Source organism: Chrysemys picta, chromosome 11 (genome assembly GCF_011386835.1).
Source record: "Chrysemys picta bellii isolate R12L10 chromosome 11, ASM1138683v2, whole genome shotgun sequence".
Classification (NCBI taxonomy): Eukaryota; Metazoa; Chordata; order Testudines; family Emydidae; genus Chrysemys; species Chrysemys picta.
The window spans coordinates 61,931,962-61,957,313 of NC_088801.1; the positions used below are offsets into that span (position 1 = coordinate 61,931,962).

At 41.3% G+C, this 25,352-nt stretch overlaps 1 protein-coding gene across 13 annotated transcripts in view; it reads left to right on the plus strand.

Moving 5' to 3' along the window:
- Positions 1–25,352, plus strand: part of ADAM23 (ADAM metallopeptidase domain 23) — a 194,049-nt gene that overhangs the window by 61,428 nt on the left and 107,269 nt on the right. For all 13 annotated transcript variants that reach the window (XR_509333.4, XR_006176707.2, XR_010591646.1 and 10 more), the window contains exons 4-9: positions 6,742–6,805; positions 12,674–12,756; positions 14,228–14,291; positions 18,216–18,288; positions 19,037–19,116; positions 20,196–20,261. Coding sequence is in view for 9 of the 13 variants with exons in the window: in XM_008172506.4 (XP_008170728.2) it covers positions 6,742–6,805; positions 12,674–12,756; positions 14,228–14,291; positions 18,216–18,288; positions 19,037–19,116; positions 20,196–20,261 (430 nt within the window). In the remaining 4 variants the exon portion in view is untranslated. The remainder of the gene's footprint in view (positions 1–6,741; positions 6,806–12,673; positions 12,757–14,227; positions 14,292–18,215; positions 18,289–19,036; positions 19,117–20,195; positions 20,262–25,352) is intronic.

Genomic DNA, 25,352 nt, shown 5'->3' on the forward strand with positions numbered 1-25,352 from the left:
AAAATCATTACAACCTACAAATCATTACATGCAAATGTTATGTTCCTCAAAGTTTACTGGGATCAGACTATTTCATGTAACCCTGGAGAAAGCCAAAAGAAACCTAACAACTCCAACATTTGTTAAGCCATCAGTATGACATCTACTGAGATGGAGGCTCTGCTCAGATCTAGATTCATGAGATGCGTCTTACAATTCTCACCTGAATGCCAGATGTCCGTATCAGACAAGCGGATCTTGGACATAACGCATGGTTGTTACCTGAAGCCAAACCCAGCACCTTCATCTAGTCTCTTATTTCCACCAGTCTGTAAAAAACAACAGATGATTCTTCAAAACATAGCTTGTTTTCTCAGCATAGGGGCCTAGAACTACTTTCCAAACAAAAGAGATTCTCAAGGCTTTGCTCCATAATTTTCAATGTGCAGAAGAAAATCGGAAGAGCCTAAGCCATTCTTGACTTACAGCCATTCAAACGCTTCATCAGAAAATCAAAGCACAAAATAGATACTCCGGAACTCCACCCAAGCTGTAGTGTCCTTGGGAGTCTTGGCAGACGCTATCCTGCACTTGCTGATAATGCAGTGCCATAGTCAGCTTCTGAACTTGGTTCACGGAGATGATCACATGCTTAATAGCCCTCAGTCAGTGACTTAATGGGCGCTAGTCAGCCTACCGGAACTTGGATTCATTGTAAATGTAAAGAGTTGTTTAAATCTGGTCCAAAACCATTGCACATTAAGATGTTAAAATATATACATCCCAGGTTGGAGTTTCTCCAACAGAGTGTCATAGCTGGGTTGTGGTCAGAGGCAAAGTCCACAGTCATGAAACAGGAGTTGAGAGTCAGGCTGGGTCAGGATACAAGGAGGTCAGAGGCAGGAGACAAACTGGAGATCAGAACCACAAATCAGATTCCAGAAATCAAGCCAGGTCAGGATGCAAGGAAGTCAAGCCAGGGGAGCAGGAGCAGGGTGGATCCCAGTGGTTTGGACAGCTTCCTGTTCCTGTTGCTGGCTTACGTAAGGCCAGTGGACCAATCTGCTGCTCTGGGACTCTGCTAATAGGACCTCAGGGATGGAGTTTCAAAATGAGGCCAGGCTTCATGGGTCCTGGATAAGCAGTAGTCAGCAGGCCACCAAGTGGAGGGTTGGAGCATGGCTGCTTCTGAGGACCTGGATTCGAGGCCCCATGGCTCATGACAGCACCCCTCCCCTAGGGGTGTCCTCTGGGCCTAGGTTTCTCAGGGTGCTTCTATGAATGAGGATGGGAGCATGAATATTCTCAGCTGGCTTGCATGTGCATTCCTCTGCGCCATAACCTTCCCAGTTGATCAGGTACCACAATTTACCCTGCTTGACCTTAGAATCGAGAACTTCATGGACAATGTATTCTTCCTGACCTGTGGAGGTGGTGATTGGGCTCTCTGGAACAATGTGTTCTCAGTGTAGGGTTTTAGGAGTGAGACATGGAATATGGGTTGGACTGTAAGGGATTAAGGGAGCTAGAGCTTGAAGGTGATCGGATTGATTTGTCGCCGAATCTGGCGAGGGCCAAGGAACTGGTGGTCTAGTTTCCAAGAGGGTCTGTCTGTACAGAGGTGTTCTGTAGAAAGCCAGACCTTTTGTCCTACAGACTTGACAGGGCCTTGTTGCCTATCATTGTCTGCATGCTTTTTGTAGTCCTTCTTTGCCTTCTCAGGGTGTCCTTTCACCTCTTCTTGGATGTGTTGTATAGGTCAAAGGCTGATGGATTAGGGAAGGAGGTCGGTAATTGTGGATGAAATTGAGGGTGGTACCTATAGTTGACAAAGAAGGGGCTGTGGCCTGTGGATGCGTGGTCTGCATTATTCTATGAGAACTTGGCATGTGATAATACTGATAAGACCAGTCATCCTGGTGATGGTTAGTGTAGCATCATAAGTATTGCTCTGGCATCTGGTTGATTCATTCCATTTGGCAATTCAACTGAGGGTGGTAGGCAGAGGACAGGTGCATGTAGACAATTAATAGGCACAGAGCCTTGTGCCAGAAGCAGGTAGTGAACTAGGGATCCCAATCAGAGATGACTAGGGCCCTACCAAATTCACGGTTCATTTTGGTAAATTTCACAGTCCTAGGATTTTAAAAAAATTACATTTCATGTTTTCAGATATTTAAATCTGAAATTTCACTGTGTTATAACTGTGGGGGTCCTGACCCAAAGGGAGATCGTGGGGGTATGTGTATCGCAAGGCAATTGGAGGCGGTCAGGGTATTGCCATCCTTACTTCTGCGCTTCTGCTAGTGGCGAGTCTGCCTTCAGAGTTGGGCTTGCAGCCAGCAGCCGTGAAACTTCCTGCAGCTGGAGGAGTTCCCAGAGATGGGTCTAATCTGGCCCCGGGAGCGGCCTGTGTAGGGGAAAAGAAAGCCCTGTCCCTCCCCAGCCTCTAGCGGCTAGAGCCCAGCGGACAGAAGGAGCCCCCAGCTGGGGTGCCCCAGCCCATTCTGTCCCCAGCTCCAGGCTCAGCACTTGGGGGCTAAAGGAGCCTGGGGCTGGCTGTGCAGGGGGACGTTATCACAGCACCCCCCGACCACAGCGCTTTGGGCGGTTGCCCATCCATAAGGCCAGCCATGCCCCCACAAAAGTGATGACCCCCCAATACCATGCCACCCTCGCTTCTGTGCTGCTGCTGCTGGTGGCACTGCCTTTAGAGCTGTGCGTCTGGCCAGAAATCACTGCTCTCCAGCTGCCCGCTCTGTGCTGCCTTCAGAAGTAAGGGTGTTAATACTGCGGCCCTCCTACAATAGCCAGATTTCATGAGGGAGACCAGATTTCATTGTTCATTCTGTGTTTTTTCATGGTAGGGCCCTAGAGATGAAATGATCCGAGAGGCCATGAAGATAGACTGCTTTGTTTATCCGGAGCCGAGCAGTTTTCCCAGTGGAGGGGAATCCCATGCAAGGGAATGAAGTGAGCGATTTTCTAAAAGCAATCCACTACTGTCAGGATGGTTGTGAAATCACTGGATTTTGGTAGTTTCACCAGAAAATCAAAGGAAATGGCCTCCCAGGACCGAGAAAGTGTTTCCTCAGGGTTTCTGGAATGGGATCTTGGTGTGAGCACACACCTGGCAGAAAGCAACAACAGTTTCTATTGTGGGGCACATAAGATGGTTGATATCGACTGAAGAAAGCCCTGGGCTGGGCTATGGCCTTCCAGCAGAGTCAGTCTAAAATATCTCCTGTCAGTAGGCTGATTACTAAGGTCACCTTGAACTGGTCAGAGGTATAAATCAGGAACAGAATGTGGCATTGGTTCATGAAGCCTCAGAACCACCAGCAGTTCCCATCGAACCTTTCAGGCAAGGGTTTCTCAGGCTCCTGTTCAGGGCAGGGCACTGCAGGTGGTGGTTGCAGCACAGCATTCTCAGGACTAAGCTGCTTCACTTGCTCCTGCTGCTGCTGGTTTCCCCCATCAGCTGTGCAGCTTGGGCCTGCAGTGATTGATTATCTGCCTAGAGGTGGAGGGCCCATTCGAATGATCCACAGAAGGATCCTCTGGGTCCTGGGTAAGCAGTAGTCAGGCCAAGTGAAGGATTGGAGCATGGCTGCTTCTGTGAACCCTGCGGACTTGGGTTCAAGGCCTTGGATCATGACACAGAGAAGACAATCAACAAGATTCGCACTTGATTCAACCAAAGCTTCAGGAGCACTTCCCATTAGGCTGGCTTTCCAAATGGCAAGTCTCATAGTCTTGTGCACAGGATTACTTCCTGAGATCAGTTTGCATATGAGGAAACTGATGAGGTTTATGCTCCAGGTCTAGAATTACTCTCCAAATGTAATGGATGGGAGGGTTTGGGTTCCCAACAGTTTGATATTCCATTAAATGGTAGTTCTAGAAATCCAGTCTGACTGTAAAGACAGAATTCATTATTCCAAATAAAAAAATCACCAAAATGGATGTGATCAGGAACACCTTATAGCTGAGAGAACTTGGTACAGCTCAGATAGGAAACACGTACATTTCTTAGCATTGAGGACAGCCCTTCTGGCCTTTCAGAGTACAGTAGAACCTCAGAGTTACGACCACCTCGGGAATGGTGGTTGTTCATAACTCTGAAATGTTCATAACTCTGAACAAAACGTTATGGTTGTTCTTTGAAATGTTTACAACTGAACATTAACTTAATGCAGTTTTGAAACTTTACTTTGCAGAAGAAAAATGCTGCCCCCCCCCCCTTTTTTTAGTAGTTTATGTTTAACCGTATATTGTATTTGGTTAATTTTTTGTTTGTTTGTTTTTGTCTCTGCTGCTGCCTAATTGCGTACTTCTAGTTCCAAATGAGGTGTGTGGTTGACTGGTCAGTTCGTAACTCTGTTGTTTGTAACTCTGAGGTTCTACTGTAGGATATGAAGCATTTACATTCTATTCATGGCACTAAAGGAGGAGGAGTCTTTCAGGATTAGGAATCATGTCTTGATCTTTCTTGGATGGGGCCTGAATCATGTGATTCAGGCATATACTGCTCTTCCTGTTGAGCCCTAGAATTCAATAGATCCATGCTTTTCTTTGTAACAAAATCTGCTTCATAGTCATCACCACCTCTGCTAGTAGAATATGTGAAGAACAGTACTCTGTGTATTACATGATGAAAAGATAATACTCCCTGGCTTATAGTCAAGGTCCTTTCATACTTGCCAAGAATGTGTCTTCCCTTCATGTTGCCCAGATCCAAAACATCTGAAATGGACACATTCTTTGGTAGAGAAAATCTGCAGAGTTGCAGTTTGGGCCTCATTTATTATGTTTCTGAGACACTACAAACTGAATTTATATGCCTTTGCATATGTATCCTGTGCGAAGAGAGTGCTCTGGCCAGTAGGCCCAGATGATGACCAGATTCTGCATTCCAGTGAGCTGTGCTTAGGAGAGGCAGGTGGAGTAAGGGGCACCTTTTGGTCTTCCTCTATATTTGGATCAAGTACCTGCCTCACCCTGACGTAACTGAGAGTAGTAATTAAACTTCCTATCTAAATTCTGTCCTCATTTGGCAGCAGTGACAGAGCCCATAGATCAACGTTCAAGGCAGAATGTGGAATGAGACTGGTCAGTGCTATAACAGCAAGCGTTTGAAAGAAAGCAAAAACTTATTACAGATGCCCTAAGTTAAAATACTACCAGTTTGGAGAACAAATGACACTACAATGTGATACATCCAAGAAGGGACTGAGGGTAGCTCTGTTGCAGAAGCTGCTGATTGCATACACCAGTAGAGTTTTGGTAGAAACTGAACAAGGGTACATCCAATTAGAAAAAGAATTATTGGCTGCGATGTTGGGGTAGAGTGATTCTACCAATATGGTCACCCTGTAAAATAGTACAATCAGACCACAAACTGCTAGAGACAGTTATGTTGAAGCCTCTCCATAGTGATTCAAAAAGGTTGCAGTGCATATTGATGTCCCACCAGCACTAGTAAGATACACTACTCAGATACTATCTAGGCTGTTTGCCTGTGTTGGCTGGCACAGTGAGGCAGGAACATGTGCCAAGCATTGGGGAGATGCTAGCACTGGGAGACAGTGCAAGATGATCAGGATGCTGTCCATCAATATGATGCACTGTTTCACGTAATTTGCATAACTGAGCATGTGAGAAGTGTTATAAACGTATGTTTAAGTGCTTTACTTTATCAGGGCCAAAGTGCCCAAAGTCTTGTTGGATTGAGCTCTAGCTCATCGTGGTTGGGGCATTGAAATGGTCCCAGATATGTAGAGACCGAGACAAAGACTAGTGGGGATAGGAGAATTCCCATTTATGGTTCCCTGCTTATCTGCTGGGCAGTGGCAGCAGGCAATCTGGGAACACCAGGACCAATGCCACTCCCACTCCCCAAACACTACATAAAGCAGAAGCCCCTCTTTCCATGAGTGGAGCCAGCCCTCTGGCACCCAAGTGCTGAGTCTTCAGCTGTCGGAGTAGCCAGCATGTTTCCACTATACCCAGGATCCCCTCTAGTATTAGGGCTGTGTTTTTTTTTTTTTTTTTTCTCATCTCTTTGACAGAATGGGGACTTTTGCAGAGGGAGAAGGAGTTTTCAGGCAAGGAAGTGTGGGAAGGATAAAGGGTGAGATTGAGTTGAGTTGAGTCCTGCCAAGATATTAGAGGCTTTGAAAAGAAATGTTAAAAGTGTTACTAAAATAGTTTGAGTTTGTAGATGAATGTTGAGTAAAGAACTAATATAATAGATAGGAAGAGGGATGATTAAGGTTAATAGATAATCAATAATATGTTTTTTCTCTCTATAGACTTCAAGCTCTTGGGACAGGCACTGTGTCTGTGTGTTACTTTGATATGAATAATAAATATAATACTTATTTGAAAACAATAATGAAACTAACCATACATTGGTCAGTTAGATCCAGTGGAAACAAAACTCATAGAGTCAATTTATATTCATTTTAATTACTGTATACATTAAAAGCAAATTAAATCGTACTAATGTAAGACTAACATAATGGAAATTCAGCCAGTGAGTGAAATTCCCCAAAGTCTAAAGTCTTTCTTGCCTCAAAATGCAACAGCAAGCCATTTTCTGGAGACAGCTTTCTTGATTCTTTTAATTTACTAGGTTAGAAAAAAATGATTCAAGGATTTCAGCTAAAATGATAAAATTACAGTGATTACATCTACATTTTTTGTTTCCGTTTTTAAGAAATACCATACAAAATCTTTCTTTTTTGTTTTTTTTTACAGTGATTTGTTATCCTCTGATTATGTGGAGATTCACTATGAAGATGGAAAACCACAATTTTCTAAGGTACTATATATATATTAAATAAGAGAGACTTATTCTCCCCTCCCCCCATACAATGATAATGCAGTAAAACACAAACTTTCTGTGTTGTTTACAATATTTATCAAATATCAAAAGGCATTTACCACATATATCAAGGAATTGTGATCTCGTCTAGTTGATGAAGATTCTTCAGCAGATGACAGGAGAAAAATTGTAATATGTGTGGGCAATTAGCTGCAAATGAAAGTGCCAAAGATGAAAGCTACAGTTTCTAAAGTATAATTTTTTCAGTTGCTCCCACACTAGAGGACACAATCACCAAATTCTTCATTAAACATTTACTTCGCATAAACATAACACTTTGCATAAAGTGCAAGGCTAAGTTATAATGGGAAGTCAGTAAACACACTTGCAATGGCTTTTCTTTGCAAGAGTTTTTATAAAACCACGAATCAGAAAAAAAAAATACTGAGTGAAATTCACCCCTCTTCAGAATGTCAGCAGAAAGCCTATGCACTACTTAAGTTCTCAAATTAGAGCTAAAGTAGAATTTAAGCAGTGCATAGGCTTTGGACAGAGATAAATTTTGCCCCTGAGAGAGAGGATTTCATGAGCTAGTCCTTTGAGGAGACAGGGGAACAAAAATAAGTATGTTTTTGTTTGATTTAGATAGCACAAGGGATGATTACTATATTACTGGGATGTAGAATAGCAGAGAGAAAGGACGGATATAAAATAAATGTTAAGGCAAGAATGTCTTTGTTTAAGTTAACTGAGCTCTTAGACTTTTAAAATCGCTATAAATGCCAGAGTATAGTAGAAGTTGCAAGTCACTATTCATTAGGGTTACCATACTTAACAAATAAAAAAAGAGGACCCTCCATGGGGTCCTGGCCACGCCCATTTCCCACCCCAGCCCGCCCCAACTCCGCCCCTTCCCCGCCCTAACTCCGCCCCCTCCTCCCTCCCACTCCCAGCCACGCGGAAGGGGCTGCCCGAGCGCTACCGGCTTCACGGTTTGCCGGGCAGTCCCCAGACCCTGCACCCCCGGCCGGCGCTTCCCCAGCGCAGCTGGAGCCCGGGAGGGGAAGTGCCCAGCCGGGGGCGCAGGGTCTGGAGGCTGCCCGGCAAACCGTGAAGCCGGTAGCGCTTGGGCTTCAGGCAGCCCCCTTGCTTCCGGACCCTGCGCCGTCCCGGGCTCCGGCGGCGCAGGGTCCGGAGGCAAGGGGGCTGCCCGAAGCCGGTAGCGCTCGGGCAGCCCGGCTCTTAAACAGAGCCGAAGAGTCAGGGGAGGAGCAGAGCCTCGCGGAGGCTCTGCTCCTCCCCTGACTCTTCGGCTCTGTTTAAGGCTCTGCTCCTCCCCTGACTCTTCGGCTCTGTTTAAGAGCCGGGCTGCCCGAGCGCTACCGGCTTCGGGCAGCCCCCATGCCTCCGGACCCTGCGCCGCCGGAGCCCGGGAGGGGAAGTGCCTGGCCGGCGGCTGGGGTCCGGAGGCAAGGGGGCTGCCTGAAGCCCATAGCGCTCGGGCAGCTCGGCTCTTAAACAGAGCTGAAGAGTCAGGGGAGGAGCAGAGCCGCCGCGGGAGGGGAAGTGCCTGGCCGGCATTTTCCCGGACATGTTCGGCTTTTTGGCAATTCCCCCCAGACGGGGGTTTGAGTGCCGAAAAGCCGGACATGTCCGGGAAAAAACGGACATATGATAACCCTATATTCATGAAACTTGTCTCTGTTCAGAGGGCCAGAAGGATAGCACAACATGTGAATCTTACTTTTACGCCCTCAAAACCAGGGTGAATTTCACCCTTTATGTGGTTGCTATTTGTCCAGTTGCTGTATGTCCATTTGCTTAATCTGATCTCCTCATTGGGGATCTTAAGTAGAGTTCAAATATAGTAGCTTTTATTCTCATGTATCAATTTATACTCTGTTCGTTGGAAAAAATAATTTCATGCAGTATATCAAGGGAATTGCTTAGTTTTGTTAAGACATTACTCAGGAGAGCAGGTAAAAATGCTAAAGGAAGCAAGAAAACAATCCCTTCTGGCTTTTACACAGACTCGAGCAACTGTCAGCTGCAGCACCAGCAATGAGCACTGCGGTTGCTGAATCATGAGACTAACTGGAGGATTATATTAGAACTTTAGACTCAGCAAATGGGCCACCTTTGCATGCTGCAGTAATTAGATCCAAACTTTCTGAAGGATATTTTCTGAGTTGATTGACTTAGAAACACTAATAGTGCTCTTGAGGTCACATGGTCCACAAGAGGCATAATTAACAAAAGTAAAGAAAATATACTTCTTTAGGGATTTTTTAATCTGCTCAGTCTTATTTAGATATATTTGACGAATGGCAAACTGTTTATTTCTCGTTGAATATAGAGAAGTGAAATCTCAATGAAACCATCTCTTTCTAGAGCTACAGTATATAGCTTTATTATAGGGGTGAAAATACCCAGGACCAAATTGTGATCTCCTCACTCCGATGAGTAATCTTATTAAATTTCTTGGAACTACTTGTGTTAGTAAAATAATCACAATTTAGCTCTTAGGAAGAACTGTTTAAATTAGGGTTACCATATTTCCACAAGCAAAAAAGAGGACACTGGGGGGGAGGAGCCCCGCTCTAGCCCCGCCCCTGCCCCGCCCCCATCCACTCCCTCCCACTTCCCAGTCCCTGATTGCCCCCCTCAGAACCTCCAATCCCCCCCCCCCCCGCTCCTTATCCCCTGACTGCCCCCTCCTGGAGCCGGGGCCGGCGCTGCTGGGGCCCGAGCCGCCTGAGCCGGGTCGGTGCTGCTGGGGCCCGAGCTCTCGGCCGGCGCCGCACTGGGGCCGCCACCCTGGGGCCTGAGCCGGGCTGGAGCCACCGGGCGCCGCTCGGCCCGGGCCGGAGAGAGCCGCTCGGCCAGGGCCTCGCCTCCCCAGAGCTCTCCTCCTTGCGCCCCACCCCCCACCCCAGCTTACCTACTGCTGCCTCCCGCTTGCCCCTGCTTCTTTTCAGACTTCCCGCGAAGATCTGATTCGTGGGAAGCAGGGGAGGGGGAGGAGGAGGGGGGCGGAGTGTTCAGGGGGGTGGAGGAGGGGGAAAACAGCTGCAGGGCCGGACAACATGGTAAGGCTGCAGGGGATGGGGGGAGCCGGGAAGGGGCTTTGGGTGCCCAGTGGCGCTTGGCCGCCGCTTTTCTGTCTATAAATAGCCGACCGGGGCGGGAAATCCCGGACATTTTTAGATTTTTAAAAATCCCCCCCGGACGGCTATTTATAGACCGAAAAGCCGGACATGTCTGGGGAAATCCGGACATATGGTAGCCCTATTTAAATAAGCCTAGTTCCATAAACTCCAGAATATAGGCCAGTGCATAACGCATATATGGGTAACTGTCGTGTAACAATGGTTATTTACTTAATTTTATTAGAATACATTAACTTAATTGTGCACAGTAAAGATTGTGCTATACTTGTTCCAGATTCTGAACAGAACATTTCATAAAATAAACAAGATACAAATTGCTGCTGCTGTTTGCAGTTCACTAAAAAGTATTATATGCCTGGTGATTCCTTAGGGTACATGGTACGTTAGAACAATTGGAAGAAGCAGTGTAACTGCACTGTATTTACACTTTTCTCAATAAAACTATTGCAAGCACTTTTTTTTCACTTTTTTGATTTTAGCTAAGATTGTTATTGACAGATATTAAAGGCCAGGTTCTTAACGATGTAGATCAGCATGAATCCATTGCCTTTAGTGGAACTACATTGACATGCACTAGCTGAGGATCTGGCATTGAAAGCTTCTAAATTCTTCAGCACTTTCTCTTACATGTTCACTCTCTTTAAAAATTTAAATTGAGACTAATGTTTTCAATATAAGTATATAAGGCCTGAATGGTTTCTAGGTTTGCTCTTGCTGCCAGCCTTCTAATAATAAAAATTAAGTGCACTGTACTTGTTTACTGAATTGAACTATTCACATGAAATTAAATTCTGCCACCCTTATTCACAATGAACAGTCTCTTAAGCCTCTAGCAGTCCCATCAAAAAATGACTCGCGTGGCTCACTGTAATTTAGGGATTAGTAATTTTGCTATTCAGTAATAAGGATAGAATTAGATTTTAAGCCTATCAGACTATAGATAAGGGATATAGATTTTGTTCTAGTAATGTGTTGGTATTTTTGCAGTTGCCTAAAGTATAGAATCCATAGGGTACTCTAAAGGTTTTAATTTTTCTTTTCAAAGACTTGACTACTTACAGTCAAAATTAAATATTTATTAATACCACAGTGCTGCTGTACTTTCACAGCATACAGAAATTAAATAGAAAGGATTTGGGACAAGGAAGAAGACCATTTATATATTGTCACGGAGACTGTGTTTTTTTAACACCAAAGAATATTTTGACAACATTTCTGTCATTTATTTCTATCTCTGTTGCTGGCTCCCATATTTCCCTCTTGCTTATTATGTCATTCTGCTTCTAGTGGGGTTTCTTTTTGTCCCCTGAGTTTATTTGATATTCTCCAACAATAAAAGGTCTTAATTTCCAGCTAAGATTACTCAATTTTATCTTGCCTTTATTCAGGCCCTGCAAATTTGGGAAGAAACTTCTTACATCCTCCCCATCACTGGGCACCCAAATTAAGGGCAAGCACAATCTGTCCACATATTTTATACGTTTTGCCATGGAAGAGGCCTGGGTCCAGTCTTTGAAGAGTGACAGTAGAAGTGCCTCATTTCCAGAGCACCATTCTGTGCGTGGAATGAGGCAGTGCTCCTATGGAAATAGTAGTATGTATTAGTGTAGTTAAAACTGTGTACTAATTGGAGCTGATCAGGAAGTGCTAAAAAAAATTTCAGAAATTTTCTGATGGGGAAAAAAGTTCTGTTTATGTGAGAGGAAGTAGATGGTGGCAAAATAGGTGATGGAGACTGTGCACATGTTCATCAATGAAATTGAAGAAATAGTGCTGTTTGGCCATGATTATGGCAGAGCTGAAGGAGAACAGAACAAATTTGTTGTGGATGAAGCTCATATAGTCATTTCTTGTCTTGCTTCTTGCTTCCTCTCATGTGTGAAGGTTAACTATTTACTCTGTAAGTTCTCTGAGGCATGGACTTTGCATTCATATCTGTCTATGAAGTGCCCAACATACTTGTGTCTCTTTACTAATAGATTTTATTTAAGGTCTGGGTTTTGTCTCAGTATGGTTTACTGATATGTACAAATATCATCTTCTTAGTCAAATGATCTGCTCCTTGTTTGTTTTACAATCACATCTTTTAATATGTCAAAATCAAGTTTTTACTTGTGTTTACCTCAGTTTGCATAGTAGAGACAATACAGTTCTGAGTTTCTGAGCAGGATTTTCTTCCTTAGTCATGCATCAACAACCATATTGTTTAATTAAAGTTCCCATTATATAAAGTTTCATTCTTGAAGACTTTTTAACAAGACAACCTTAAATTTGACTTTCAGATTCCAGGCAGAGCTTATGTGGGTTACTGTTTAAAAAAAAAGGACTTGTAATTTCAACAGTTTTGATCTGGCCATCACTGAGAAATCATAAATATGGACCCCCATAATACCACATCTAAAGAATAATTTTTGAAAGGGAAATTGCTCTTTAAGGAAACAAAATAATTAATGGCATTGTGAGTTAAGTAAGGAAAGACCAACCTTTGCTATGGCTGGAAGCCATATATAAATAAGTAATGTACTTTTGTCTAGGCACAGTATATTTTCCCCCTTATTAGTGATGAGGAGACTCAGTGATTGTTAATGTAACGGACTCTTTCCTCTAAATTTCTTCACTTGGTGTGTAGGATCCATTTTTCAGTTAGAATTAAATGATAATTAAATGTATTTATTTTTTTCTTTAATATCTTTAGGGTGGAGAGCATTGTTACTATCATGGAAACATCAGAGGTGTCCAAAACTCCAAAGCTGCCCTTTCAACATGTAATGGACTTAAGTGAGTGCAAATCTTCATTCCTCCAAAGAGACTATATTAACTGCTTGCTACTCTTGGATTCCTGTCCTTGGGTCTCATCTCTTGGCACGAGACAGACTGAAATTCTCCAAGCTTTCAAAGATTTTTGGCATCCTGAGGTACAGGCAGACCAGTCTTGTTTCAAGAATAGTGGCTAGTATCTCAGTGACTCCTCTAGAGTATTCTCTGTGAACGCCTTGCTGACCATGCTCAGCTAAGGAGTTTCTCATTGGCATTGCAGTTTTTTAAACTGCTTATATCCTCTGCCCTGTCTATGGATTTTAGCTTTTGGTTGATGGCTTCTCTGTATCTTCTGATTTTTTTTTTCTATTCCCTTTAGTTCTTCAGTGTTCTGCAGTTTCTTCCTCAAGACAGGTTGAGGACTGGAATAGTAGAAATGTTCTGTGTCAGGAGTGAGGTGCATTGGCAAGACAAAGTTGGGAAGCTTGTACAGTACAGAGCCTACCTTCTGTATACTTGGCTTTAACCACTGCTATTAATTAATTTTTTAAGCACCAGGGATACTAGAAATTTTTGGTGCTGTCTAGCGAAACCCTTGCAGATGGTAAATACCTAGAAATTAATTAATCAAGGTGGCTGATTAAAACAAATAAGAGATCAGAAATATGAACAAAAATCAGACGTCAGCTCTTCACATTCAGCTCTACAACAGTTCTCAAACTGTGGGTTGGGACTCCAAAGTGGGTCGTAACCCCATTTTAATGGGGTTGCCAGGGCTGGCGTTGGACTTGTTGGGCCCGGGGCTGAAGCCAAAGTCAGAGCCCTACCACCCAGGGCTGAAGCCAAAGCCCAAGGGCTTCATCGCTGGGTAGTGGGGCTGAAGCCCTCAAGCTTTGGTCCCCCTACCCCAGGTAGTGGGGCTTGGGCTTTGGCCCCCCTGCCCGAGGCCGTGGGGCTTGGGCTTTGGTCCCCCTTTATGGGGTCGTGCAGTAATTTTTGTTGTCATAAAGGGGTCGCGGTGCAATGAAGTTTGAGAAACCCTGCATTACTATGATTCCAGTACAGTCATACCAGGAATTATAATTTTGAAAAATCAGTCTTTTGATTATTATTTTTGATGTAAGTAAATAATGTAAGATAGTATATGCCCAGTAGCTCTTTGTTGATTATGTGTATATAACTCAGCTGTGTTTGTTGTCTTCTGCATATTAATTGGTGTTTTAGGAACGACCACGATCAGATCTTGACTCTTTCCATTGTTGTGTCAAGTATTCCATTACCAAGGATCCTGTCTAGCACAAAATTGATTTTGCAGATGTGCATCACTACTATATTTTGCCAGTTACCACTGGAATTTTTTATGATGGCTTGTTCACTAGTTTTAAATAGTACAATTGGATTTATTTGACCAAAGACCATTTGTTGGATTAAAATTATTCCTTAGTACTTGTATTGGTCCTAAATCTCTTCCTTTTTCTTTCTAATGTTCCAGTGGCATGTTTGAAGATAGCACCTATGTGTATTTCATAGAACCAATGGATCTGACCCACAGTGCAGTAAGTTTATACTGATTTGTAATTTTTTTGGTTTTGTTTGTTACAGGGATGCCTAAATGTCAGTATGTTTCTCACAAGTAATTTGCAAATCTGAATTATTAAAGATTTATTTTTAATTCGATGTTTTAACTTGAATTTTCTAATCTTAAATTCACTTTAGATTTGGGAATAGGCCATTCATGTTGGTGGCTTCTAAGGGCTTATTCCCATGGTGAATGATTTGTAGACTATAAAAGTGTTTATCAATTTCCTCTACTGTCTGAGCTAGTGAATTTGATCCTTTCACTGACTTGGTGAAAACCTATGTTTTGGAGCTGAGGTCAGGCACTCCATACAGAGTGCCGCAGTTGGGTAGTTATCACAGAGGATTGTAGTGCCTGTATGTAATGGCTCTGATACAAATAGATGAATAAATTGGAGCAGGGTTTAGGAATATATTTACCCAAATATCTTATTCACACTCTGAACCTGTTCTACTTAACTTGTGGCTCTCTTTAAGTATAGTATGTTTGTACTGTTACTCCTGAAGGCATTGATGTAAACAGAGCTGACTATACTCCAAAGGCTAGTTTACAAATTTCAGCACAATAGATGAGGAATGTTTCTCCTGTGGGATACTTCTGCACTTGCATTTGATTTCCAAGAGACATTTGGGGGTTTTGGGATCCAAGAGACATCAAGATGAGGATTTTCAGGCTTTGTATCTTGCCTGGCACCTCATCAGTGCATGATAAATTACACAAAGTACTGTAATTCTAACTGTAATTCTTTTAAAACCTCTCTTGGTAACAGTAAACATGACAACAGAGTCCCACAAAGGAACTGCAAGATTGTTAGTCTTTGTGTGATAAGTAAAGATGCTTCAGGTAATGTTAATCCTAGTTAGAATGATAGTGTGACGAGTTGGGTCACAGAAACCCCGTTGGGACTGCCACCTGATGTGCTGAGACTACCTCTGAGCCCGTTTTCCCTGCCAGCTTGGGACTTCAGTACCCTGTCTTGCTGAGCCAGACATGTTAGCTTGCTGCAAACACAGACCCAGGTCGGAACCACGTCCCCCAGAAGCTGCAGAATTAATTGAAAACAGCTTAAGAAGTGTTCTTGTCTCCAACACCCAGACACCTAGCTCCCAATGGGATCCAAACCCCAAATAAATCCATTTTACTCTGTATAAAGCTTATACAGGATAAACTCATAAATTGTTCGCCCTCTATAAGACTGATAGAGAGAGAGATGCACAGCTGTTTGCTCCCCCAGGTATTAGTCACTAACTCTGGGTTCAATAATAAGCAAAAGTGATTTTATTAAGTATAACAAGTAGAATTTAAGTGGTTCCAAGTAATAACAGACAGAACAAAGTAAGTTACCAAGCAAAATAAAACAAAAACATGCAAGTCTAAGCCTAATACATTAAGAAACTGATTACAGATAAAATCTCACCCTCAGAGATGTTTCAATAAGTTTCTTTCACAGACTGGACTCCTTCCTAGTCTGGGCCCAATCCTTTCCTCTGGTACAGTCCTTCTTCCAGCTCAGGTGGTAACTAGGAGATTTCTCATGACTGCAGCCTCCTTTGTTCTGTTCCACCCCCTTATATAGCTTTGGCACAAGACAGGAATCTTTTGTCTCTCTGGGTCCCCACCCCACTGTCTAAATGGAAAAGCCCCAGGTTTAAGATGGATTCCAGTACCAGGTGACATGGTCACATGTCCTGTGAGACCCCAAGCCTTCATTCTTCCTGGCCTGACTCACAGGAAGGCTTGCAAGTAAACAGAACCATTTACAACCAGTTGTCCTAGTTGATGGGAGCCATCAAGATTCCAAACCACCATTAATGGCCCACACTTTGCACAATTACAATAGGACCTCAGAGTTATATTTCATATTTCTAGTTTCAGATACAAGAATGATACATTTATACAAATAGGATGATCACACTCAGTAGATTATAAGCTTTGTAATGATACCTTACAGGAGACCTTTTGCATGAAGCATATTCCAGTTACATTATAGTCACACTCATTAGCATATTTCATAAAATCATATGGAGTGCAATGTCACAGATAGTCCATTGGAAAATAATTTAGGAACCATTCAGTGTGGCAGCTGGAGCAAGGCTCCTTGTTACAAAGCTACATACTGTACTTAAATGTAACCTATATATGACACTGGCTATTGGTTGAAAACTAGGGTGACCAGACAGCAAGTGTGAAAAATCGGGACAGGGAGTGGGGGGTAATAGGAGCTTATACAAGAAAAAGCCCCAAATGTCGGGACTGTTCCTATAAGATCGGGACATCTGGTCACCCTATTGAAAACTGACCATATGTTCACCATTATGGATCTGGTAACCCCTCCTTAATTAGGAGACAGACAATTGGGAGATTATTCTCTTAGGACAGTAGAATTTCACTCTTCATGCTGACACTGTAGTACAGAGCTTGAGGCAATGGAAAGAAATAATTAGGGTTATTTTTAGACTTTGTACAATCACTGTAATTTATGGAAGATTTTAAAATATCTCCTCTGCCACCTCTGTGTGTCCAGGTGGAAGTTTTAAATAGCATAGAGGATAGTTTTGGACAAGAGTATTGTTCTCAATAAAACTACTTTCTTCTATTGACCAAAATAAAATGTCTATAGGGAGATTTTCAGAGCCATAAATGGCAGTGAGGCACCCAACTTGAAAGTCAGTGCAAGTTAGGCACCTGATCTCCCGCTTTGTGCATAATACCTGAGATAGATGTCCACACCAGTTATCTGACTGCGAGCGTTGCTTTCATTGTTTGGTTGGTTAAGTCCTTTGGGATACCTTAGGAATGGAAGGCAGTATAGGAAACTAAGTTGTATTTACTGTACATGTGCAGTTTGAATTTTTGAATATTTTACTTCTATGTTTTACACAAATCTCTCAGGAGTTGCACAAAAATAGCATTCTGTCTTTTCAAAAGCATTATTTGACAAGATCAGGTGATGGAATGACAAGGGAGAGGAGACAGAGATCCATGGGGCACATATCAAACTGTGATACTTTGAAATTTATCATTTTAAAAGGAGAAAATTTCAATATATTTATTCTTTTTTGTCCTATATATAGATTTATGGCACTGTGCATTAATTATGTTGAAAGAGACATAAATCTTACTGTTCTTTCTGTTGAGTTTCAATACAATTAAGTAGCTTGACTTTGTGATTTATAATAGGCATATCTTTATTTTTGAGCAGGTGCAGTAAGACTGTATCTAGGTATATGTATGTATGCAGAGAGTAGAATTTGGATTCTTAAGATAATACTTCATACTCTATTAATGTCTTCTCTCTGAGGGTCTCAAAGATATTTATAATCAATGAATTAATCCTTATGACACCTTTTGTAATATAGGTGATAAATAAATATTGTCCATGTTTTAGATTAGGAAACTGAGGCAGAACAGCCAAGTGATTCACCACACAGCCAGTCAGTAGATGAGGCAGAATTAGAAATAAAGAGGCAAGAAGCCTACCACCAATCCTAATGAGAGACTTGTCTCACCTCCTCGGGCCCTGGAGAAAGATACAGCATTGTTAATCAGGAGCTTGTAACCTGCTCTATTGTTACCCGGGGTTCTTTCAACCCAAAGTCTCCCTGTACACTATGAGAGAGTTCTCCAAATAAGGCCTTCTACAATTGAAGAGTACATCATACTGAATTGTGCAGGCTTTCATGTTTGGATTAATATTCTAAGAATCTAATGCGTAGAAGTTATCCTGGTAAAGTATACATAGCACCAATTTAAAGATATTACATTTATGTCAGTGGATATTACTATTTCCTTTTAGGGAAAAGAACAAATAAGATGTCAATCTACTGTAATAAGTGCATCTTTCTTTTCATTTGGCTTTGCTAATAAGTTGAAAATGTTTTTATACATTTTTTTTTTTAAGAAAAGCACAGGAAGGCCACACATCATCCAGAGGACTTTAGGAACACAAACCTCGAAGCAAATGAAGAATGTTGGTATGTATTGGTTACATTATGTTTTCAGTAACAAAAATAATTTTAGTTGTAATGTAAATAGTTTGAGGTTAAGGTTAATGGCGCCTATGTTAAACTGCTGAACTTTTAGAAGAATAAGAAAAAAGATGACCATTATCAAGTTGACTTCTGTATACCAAGTTTATTATCATCACATTGAATTTCAGAAATGTTAAAATTGAACTGAAATGTTTTCACCTATCAAGACCTGTGTTTAGGTTCTTCTGGCAGAGAATAGCTGTTGGTTTCATCACTAATACTTTAATCAGCTGATATTTTTTGGATGCTAGTGATTGTCATCAACACATGAAAGAGAAAAAGCAAAACTGTATGGTCAGGTCTTAGTCTCTTTATGTCCCTTTTTAGTGCATGTTTAATTGTAATTTTAAATCTATTCACATACTTTGTTATTGATATGGGATCCTTAAAAGTTATGAATTTTAGAGAATGCTTTGCAATTCACCTTCAAATATTTGTGAATTAGGTATTCTTAGTCCATTTCCCGCTGGATAAGTGTCCACATCACAATGATTTCTAAAATGTTTTATTGAATGTTCTTAGGATTTCACTAAACTTTTTAACTTTTGAAATTTTCCAGCTTTAATTTAGATATATAGATATATTAATTAATCTCACTGTAAAGAGTTTCCATTCTTACAAGGATTTAAACTGCATGTTCTCCTGCATAAATGCTAAATTATGTAAGTTCTGTTAATTTTATTTTCTTCAGAGACCGAATCTAGTTCTGAGTGGTCTTTCCTGTCTGAGTTACAGTGGCTCAGGAAAAGGAGAAGAAAGAGGGCCGTGAGTGTAAGTGTGACACTAAGTTTAGACCTCTGTAGTGCTGCATAAACTTCCAAATTCTTTAATTATAAGTGAGCATTGGTTCTTAGCAAACAAAATCCTTTGGACGCTTGAAACAAAGTTTAAAATATCTCTCTTTCATATTTTTATAATACAGTACTGTTTTCCACCAAATGATATCTTTATATTTGAACCTGAATCTACAGAATAAAATAGATATAGTTTATATGATGACAGCAATACCATGTACAGTTTGAACAGAAATTTGATAGTGAAAGTGTGATTAAAATTTCAATGATCATTAAGGTCTGATACTATTGTGGACAGAGAACACCCCTGGAGGAAGTCTGGCTACTGTAGAGATGCCCTCTCCTATGGTCACATGGCTCATGAAGTAGCATAGCCAAAGCCAAAAGTAACAAATTTGTGATCCAAAATTGGGTTGTTTAGGAAAAAAAAATATGGACAGTTCTCACAGTCTGCAATACACATTATAACTAGTTTAGATTCATCAGTTTGGACTTCATTTTGTCTACATACATGTGCTTGTGGCTTGTTTTAGCTTTCATTAATATTAATTTGTACCCATTTGTCTATTTGAGATCAGCTTTCCCCTGGGATCATACAGCACAATGGGTGGGGTTTCAAACCCTACCGATTTTTAAAAAATCATTTTTTTCCTAGATCTAGTAAATATCGCAATGGACAAGGGGTATGGTGTTTTCTGGGTCTTTCTAAATGCTAAGTTCTATGGAAACAATAGCCTTTTCTGAAAACAGTGGACAAAGAGGTTTGGATCTGAATTTATTCTAAATGAAATGGTCCAGATCCTCAGCTGATGTAAATCCATGTAACTCCATTGAAGTTAATGGAGCTATGCCGATTTACACTAGTTGAAGAGCTTTCTCAATTCTGGCAAACTTATTCACTTCAAGTAACATTTATGTGAGTAGTCCCGTTGAAGCCAGTGAGGGATACAAACTTGGCTCTCCCACTGCTACCAGATACCTAGGCCAGCTGCAGAGTTATTTTTAAAAATTACCATCAGACTGTCATTTCTCACAATGTATTTTTAAATCCAACAGGCATCTCGTGGTATATTTGAAGAGATGAAATATCTAGAGCTCATGATTGTCAATGACCATAAAATGGTAAGGATATAGATTCAGTGGCAATCTTCCTTGTAATCTGATTCAGAAGGTGGTCCATACCTGACTGTCTAAGTTTCTATATCTGAGTTCCTCACTCTCTGGCACAGATTTTTGGGTGTGGAGAGAGGATCTATACCCCTCCTTGGTAGCAAGATAAGGTAACTATGTCCAATGGGAAAATAAATTACATCCTTTTAAGGGGTGTAGAAATTTACTTCTCCCTGCAGAGCAAGACAGGAATAGGGTGACATGGTTCTGAGGTACTGTACCCCCGGGGCTACCCCTTGCTAGTGCTAAGCTGAAAGACACAGTGTGGCCCATAGTAGTTAATAATACCGAGCATTTTAGACAGCACTTTGAATACTTAAAGTACTTTACAAACATTACCAAATGAATATATATCATTTATATTAGTGTTTTAATATGTATTATTAGTGTTGTATATGTGTGTGTGTGTGTGTGTGTGTGTGTGTGTGTGTGTGTGTGTGTATATATAGATAAGATGTATGTTAACATATATTTAACTGTTAAGTGGCAGTACTGTTAGAATTTCAAAATTAAATTCCATCTTTTAAGGATTAAAGAAACAGGCCGAGACTGGTAGGACACAATTTAAATTAAAAAGCTTTGCTATTTGGGCAGTAAGATATGCATGTGAAGCTATCTCTCTCTCTTTTTTTTTTTCTTCTTCCTGGTAAATCCATGCTTATAAATAGGCAGGGTAGTGAAATAAACAATAAATCTTGCCATTGGATTAAGCAAAATGTGTTACATTTACAAAGAATTCTGCTCTGATTTCTTCTTTTCCTTGAGGAGATATTAAAGAAACTAGATCAGCTGACATTTGCTATTTAAATGTTACTGCTTTCATTAATTGTGCCAAGTAAGATAGGGTTATCAAAATGCCAGCACCCTGCCTGTTCAGCAGATTAAATCAGAAAGGCGGCGCCTGGGGAGTAGTATAGAAGTACTAGGCCTCTCAACAGATGTTGTGGGGTGTCCAGGGAAATTCCCCAAATCTCAGGTTACCCATGGGTTGAATAGACCATGCCCCCGACTACCACATGGGGCCACAAAATCTACCCATCTACTCCCCACACCAGCACATTATGAAGTAGAATTCCTGTAGCCTCAAGATTATGGAGTTTTCCCCTTAACTTTGGCCCTGCTGCATGTTGTTCAGTAGGTGGGCTTGATTTGCGCCTCACCATTATGTAAAATGTAGATGTTTAGAAGGGAACAAGTGTGCAGATTTTTTTACAAGAATGTATTGAAAATTTCTGTTGACCTGGTTTACAAGCTCAAATTATTTATCCAGTTTATTTTTTTAGTGTTACACGTCTACTGTATATGTGCCTGTAGGTACATATCTTTTCAAGCACTTTAGTTTCAGAAGAAATGAGGTTTAAGTGTTATTTTTTAAAATAATTGGATAATAGCTCAATAATACAAGACAGGGACATTGAAGTGCCACCTGTTGGTAGCAAGAGCCTAACCAAAATATTTGAGTGCCAAAGAAATGTGCTTAGGTCTATAACGTGGACTAAGAGTACAAGTATTCTGCCAATCTCTCTCGCTCTCTCTGTACCTTGTCTCGTTCTTTTTGTCCAGTCTCACGATTTAACACAAATATTAGAATGTCAGAATTGTCTCCTACCAGATGTTTCTTAATTCTTTAGATGCATTACAAACTCTTGTTTTTTGACTAGAAAAATATATTTAAGATAGTGAAGACGTGCACTACATCTAAAGGGAAAATTTCACTCTCTGATACACACTGCAGAATTTTTTGTTTGTAGAGTAGATTGTAGAAGTAGCTCTAAAAGAAGCATTTGTGAATGTACAATATTTACCCTTTAAATTTGAAGGGCTAGAATATGTAACCCTTACATTGGTGAACACTTAATCCATGTGAGTAATTTCCTTGATGCCGATTCATAGATTCTTTACTATATTCTTAGATTTTCAGGCCAGAAGGAACTGTTGCAATCATCTCGTCTGACATCCTGAATAATAAGAACATAAGAATGGCTATACTGGGTCAGACCACTTGTCCATCTAGCCCATTATCCTGTTTCCGACAGAGGCCAGTGCTAGATGCTTCAGAGGGAATGAACAGAACAGGGCAGTTATCAAGTGATCCCTTGTCATCCAGTCCAGCTTCTGGCATTCAGAGGTTTAGGGACACCCAGAGCATAGGATAGTAACCCTGACCATTTTGGCCAATAGCCATTGATGGACCTATCCTCCATGAGATTATCTAATTCTTTTTTTTTAATCAATTTATACTTTTGGCCTTTCCTACATTTCTTGGCAACAAGTTCCACAGGTTTATTGTATATTTGTTTTAAACCTGCTGCCTATTAATTTCATTGGGTGACCCCCGGTTTGTCTGTTTATGTAAATAACACTTATTCATTTTCTCCACACCATTCATGATTTTATACACATCTATCATATCCCCCCTTAGTCGTCTCTTTTCAAAGATGAACAGTCCCAATCTTTTTAAGCACTTCACATAGAAACCGTTGCTTACGAATCATTGTTGTAGTCCTTCTCTGTACCTGTTGCAATTCTAATATATCTTTTTGAGTTAGGGAAGCCAGAACTGCATGCAGTAATCAAGGTGTGGGTGTATCCTGGATTTATCCATTGGCATTCTATTTTCTGTCTTCTTATCTATCCCTTTCCTTACATTTGTTTTGCTTGTTTGACTGCAGCTGGACATTGAGCAGATATTTTCAGAGAACTATCCATGATGACTCCAAGATCTGTTTCTTGAGTGGTAACAAGTAATTTAGACCCCATCATTTTGTATGTATAGTTCGGATTATTTTTTCAAATGTGCATTACTTTGCACTTATCAACATTGATTTTCATCTACCATTTTGTTGCCCAGTCACTCAGTTTAGTGAGCTCCTTTTGTAATTCTTTAAAGTTAGTTTTGGACTTAACTATTTTGTATAATTTTGTATCATCTGTAGATTTTGTCATCTCACTGTTTACCCCATTTTCCAGAGGCACAGAGGCTGATTTAAACAATAGGTTACGTAACTCAGTAAGTAGTTCTGCAGTTCCATATTTGAGTTCCTTTAGAACTCTTGGATGAATCCATCTGGTCCTGGGGACCTATTTATCAATTTGTTCTAAACCGTCCTCTATTGACACCTCAGTCTGGGACAGTTCCTCATATCTGTCACCTAAAAAGAATGGCGCAGATGTGGGGATCTCCCTCACATCCTATGGAGTGAAGACTGATTCAAAGAATTGATTTAGCTTCTCTGCAATGGCCTTGTCTTCCTTGTGCTCCTTCAGCCCCTTGATCATCTAGTGGCCCCACTGATTGTTTGGCAGTGTTCCTACTTCTGATGGACTTAAAAAAAATTGTCGCTATCGGATTTTGTGTCTTTTACTATTTGCTCTTCAAATTCTTTTTTGGCCTGCCTAATTATATGTTTACACTTGACTTGCCAGAGTTTATTCTCCTTTCTATTTTCCTCAATATGATATGGCTTCCTGTTTTTAGAGGATTCTTTTTTGGCTCTAACCACTTCTTTCCCTCTGTTGCTTAGCCATGGTGGCACTTTTTTAGTCCTCTTGCTGTTATTTTAATAAGGTGTTTTTTAATAATGCGGGCCATAGGACTTCCCCGAATTAATTCCTTAAGTCCAATAGCTGTGCTTGAACTAGAGCATATCTCTTAGAATCCAATCCTGATTTAAAAATTGGCAGTAAAGGAGCATCCTCCACAATCCTTGTTAAGTTTGTGCCTTGTTTCTCATCTGAATTTGTCTACCTTCAGTTTCCAGCCATTAGAACTTGTTATACCTTTGCTAGATTAAGAACTCTCCCTTATCAAATTTCTGCTCTTCACAAAGGTACTTACGGACTGTGATCAAGTCAACCCTTTATCCTCTCTTTGATAAGTTAAATAGAATGAGTTCTTTGAATCTCTCATTCTAAGGAATGTTTTCCAATCCTTTATATCATTCTTGTTGCTCTTCTCTGAACCTTCTCCTATTTTTCAACATCCGTCATGAAGTGTGGACACCAGAACTGGACACAGTATTTCAGTATTGGTTGCGGCAGTGCCAGATACAGAAGTAATATAACTTCTCTGCTCTTAGTTGATATTTCCCTGTTTATACATCCAAGGATCTCATTAGCCCCTTTAGCCATTGCTTTGTACTAGGAGTTCATGTTCAGCTAATTATCCATCATGACCCCTAAGCCTTTTTTTCAGAGTTGTTGCTTCCCAGGATAGAATTCACTATTCTTCTTCATGTCAATTCCATTTTAGGTGTGTGCGCATGCTCACATGCACAGTTGTTGGAGATTTATGCCTTAGCGGTATCTATAGGACCGGCTGTGGCACTCTCTGGAGTGCCGCGCTCATGCGGCGGTATATCAGGCACCGCCAGCCCTACGCCCTCTCAGTTCCTTCTTACCTCCCGTGATGGTTGATTGGAGTACCTTGCCTTGCTTTGCAAGAGCACTAGCGGTTTCTTCATAGCCTTTCGCATACACTTCGTTCTACTGATTGTTGTATGTAGTTCCTAGTAATTAGTTGATAGTGTTAAGTTAGTTAGTAGAGTCCCTTTTGGGACTTTGACCTGAGAGACTTAAAGTTGTGTTCGGCATGTAGCAGGCCGATGCTAATCAGTGATCCACATGGCAGTTGTCTCAAGTGCCTGGGGGAAAGCCACAGGAAAGACAGGTGTCGCATCTGCAAAAACTTTTGCCTTCGGACCCGGTGTCGATCCAAAGGTGGGGGCTCGGATACACTCAATGAAGCCACACCAGGTGCATAAGTATAACCAGTTTTATTGCCAAAGTATAATAAGCTTCCCAGCCTTAATGCGTTACTAAATATGTGCTTTCCAGCAAGCAAGCAAGCAAGAATCAATGCTTACACCCCTTCTGCTATGGACAGTCCCGGACCCTCCAGCCTTGTCCTTGAGGGCTCGTAGCAGGCGCTGCTCCAGTGTGGGGAATTCCTGGGCACCCATAAGGCCAGGGTCCACAGGTGAGACTGTTCATCTAAAGCAATTTGCATAGCCATTTTTAATCATCACCTCCTTCTAAGGAGGG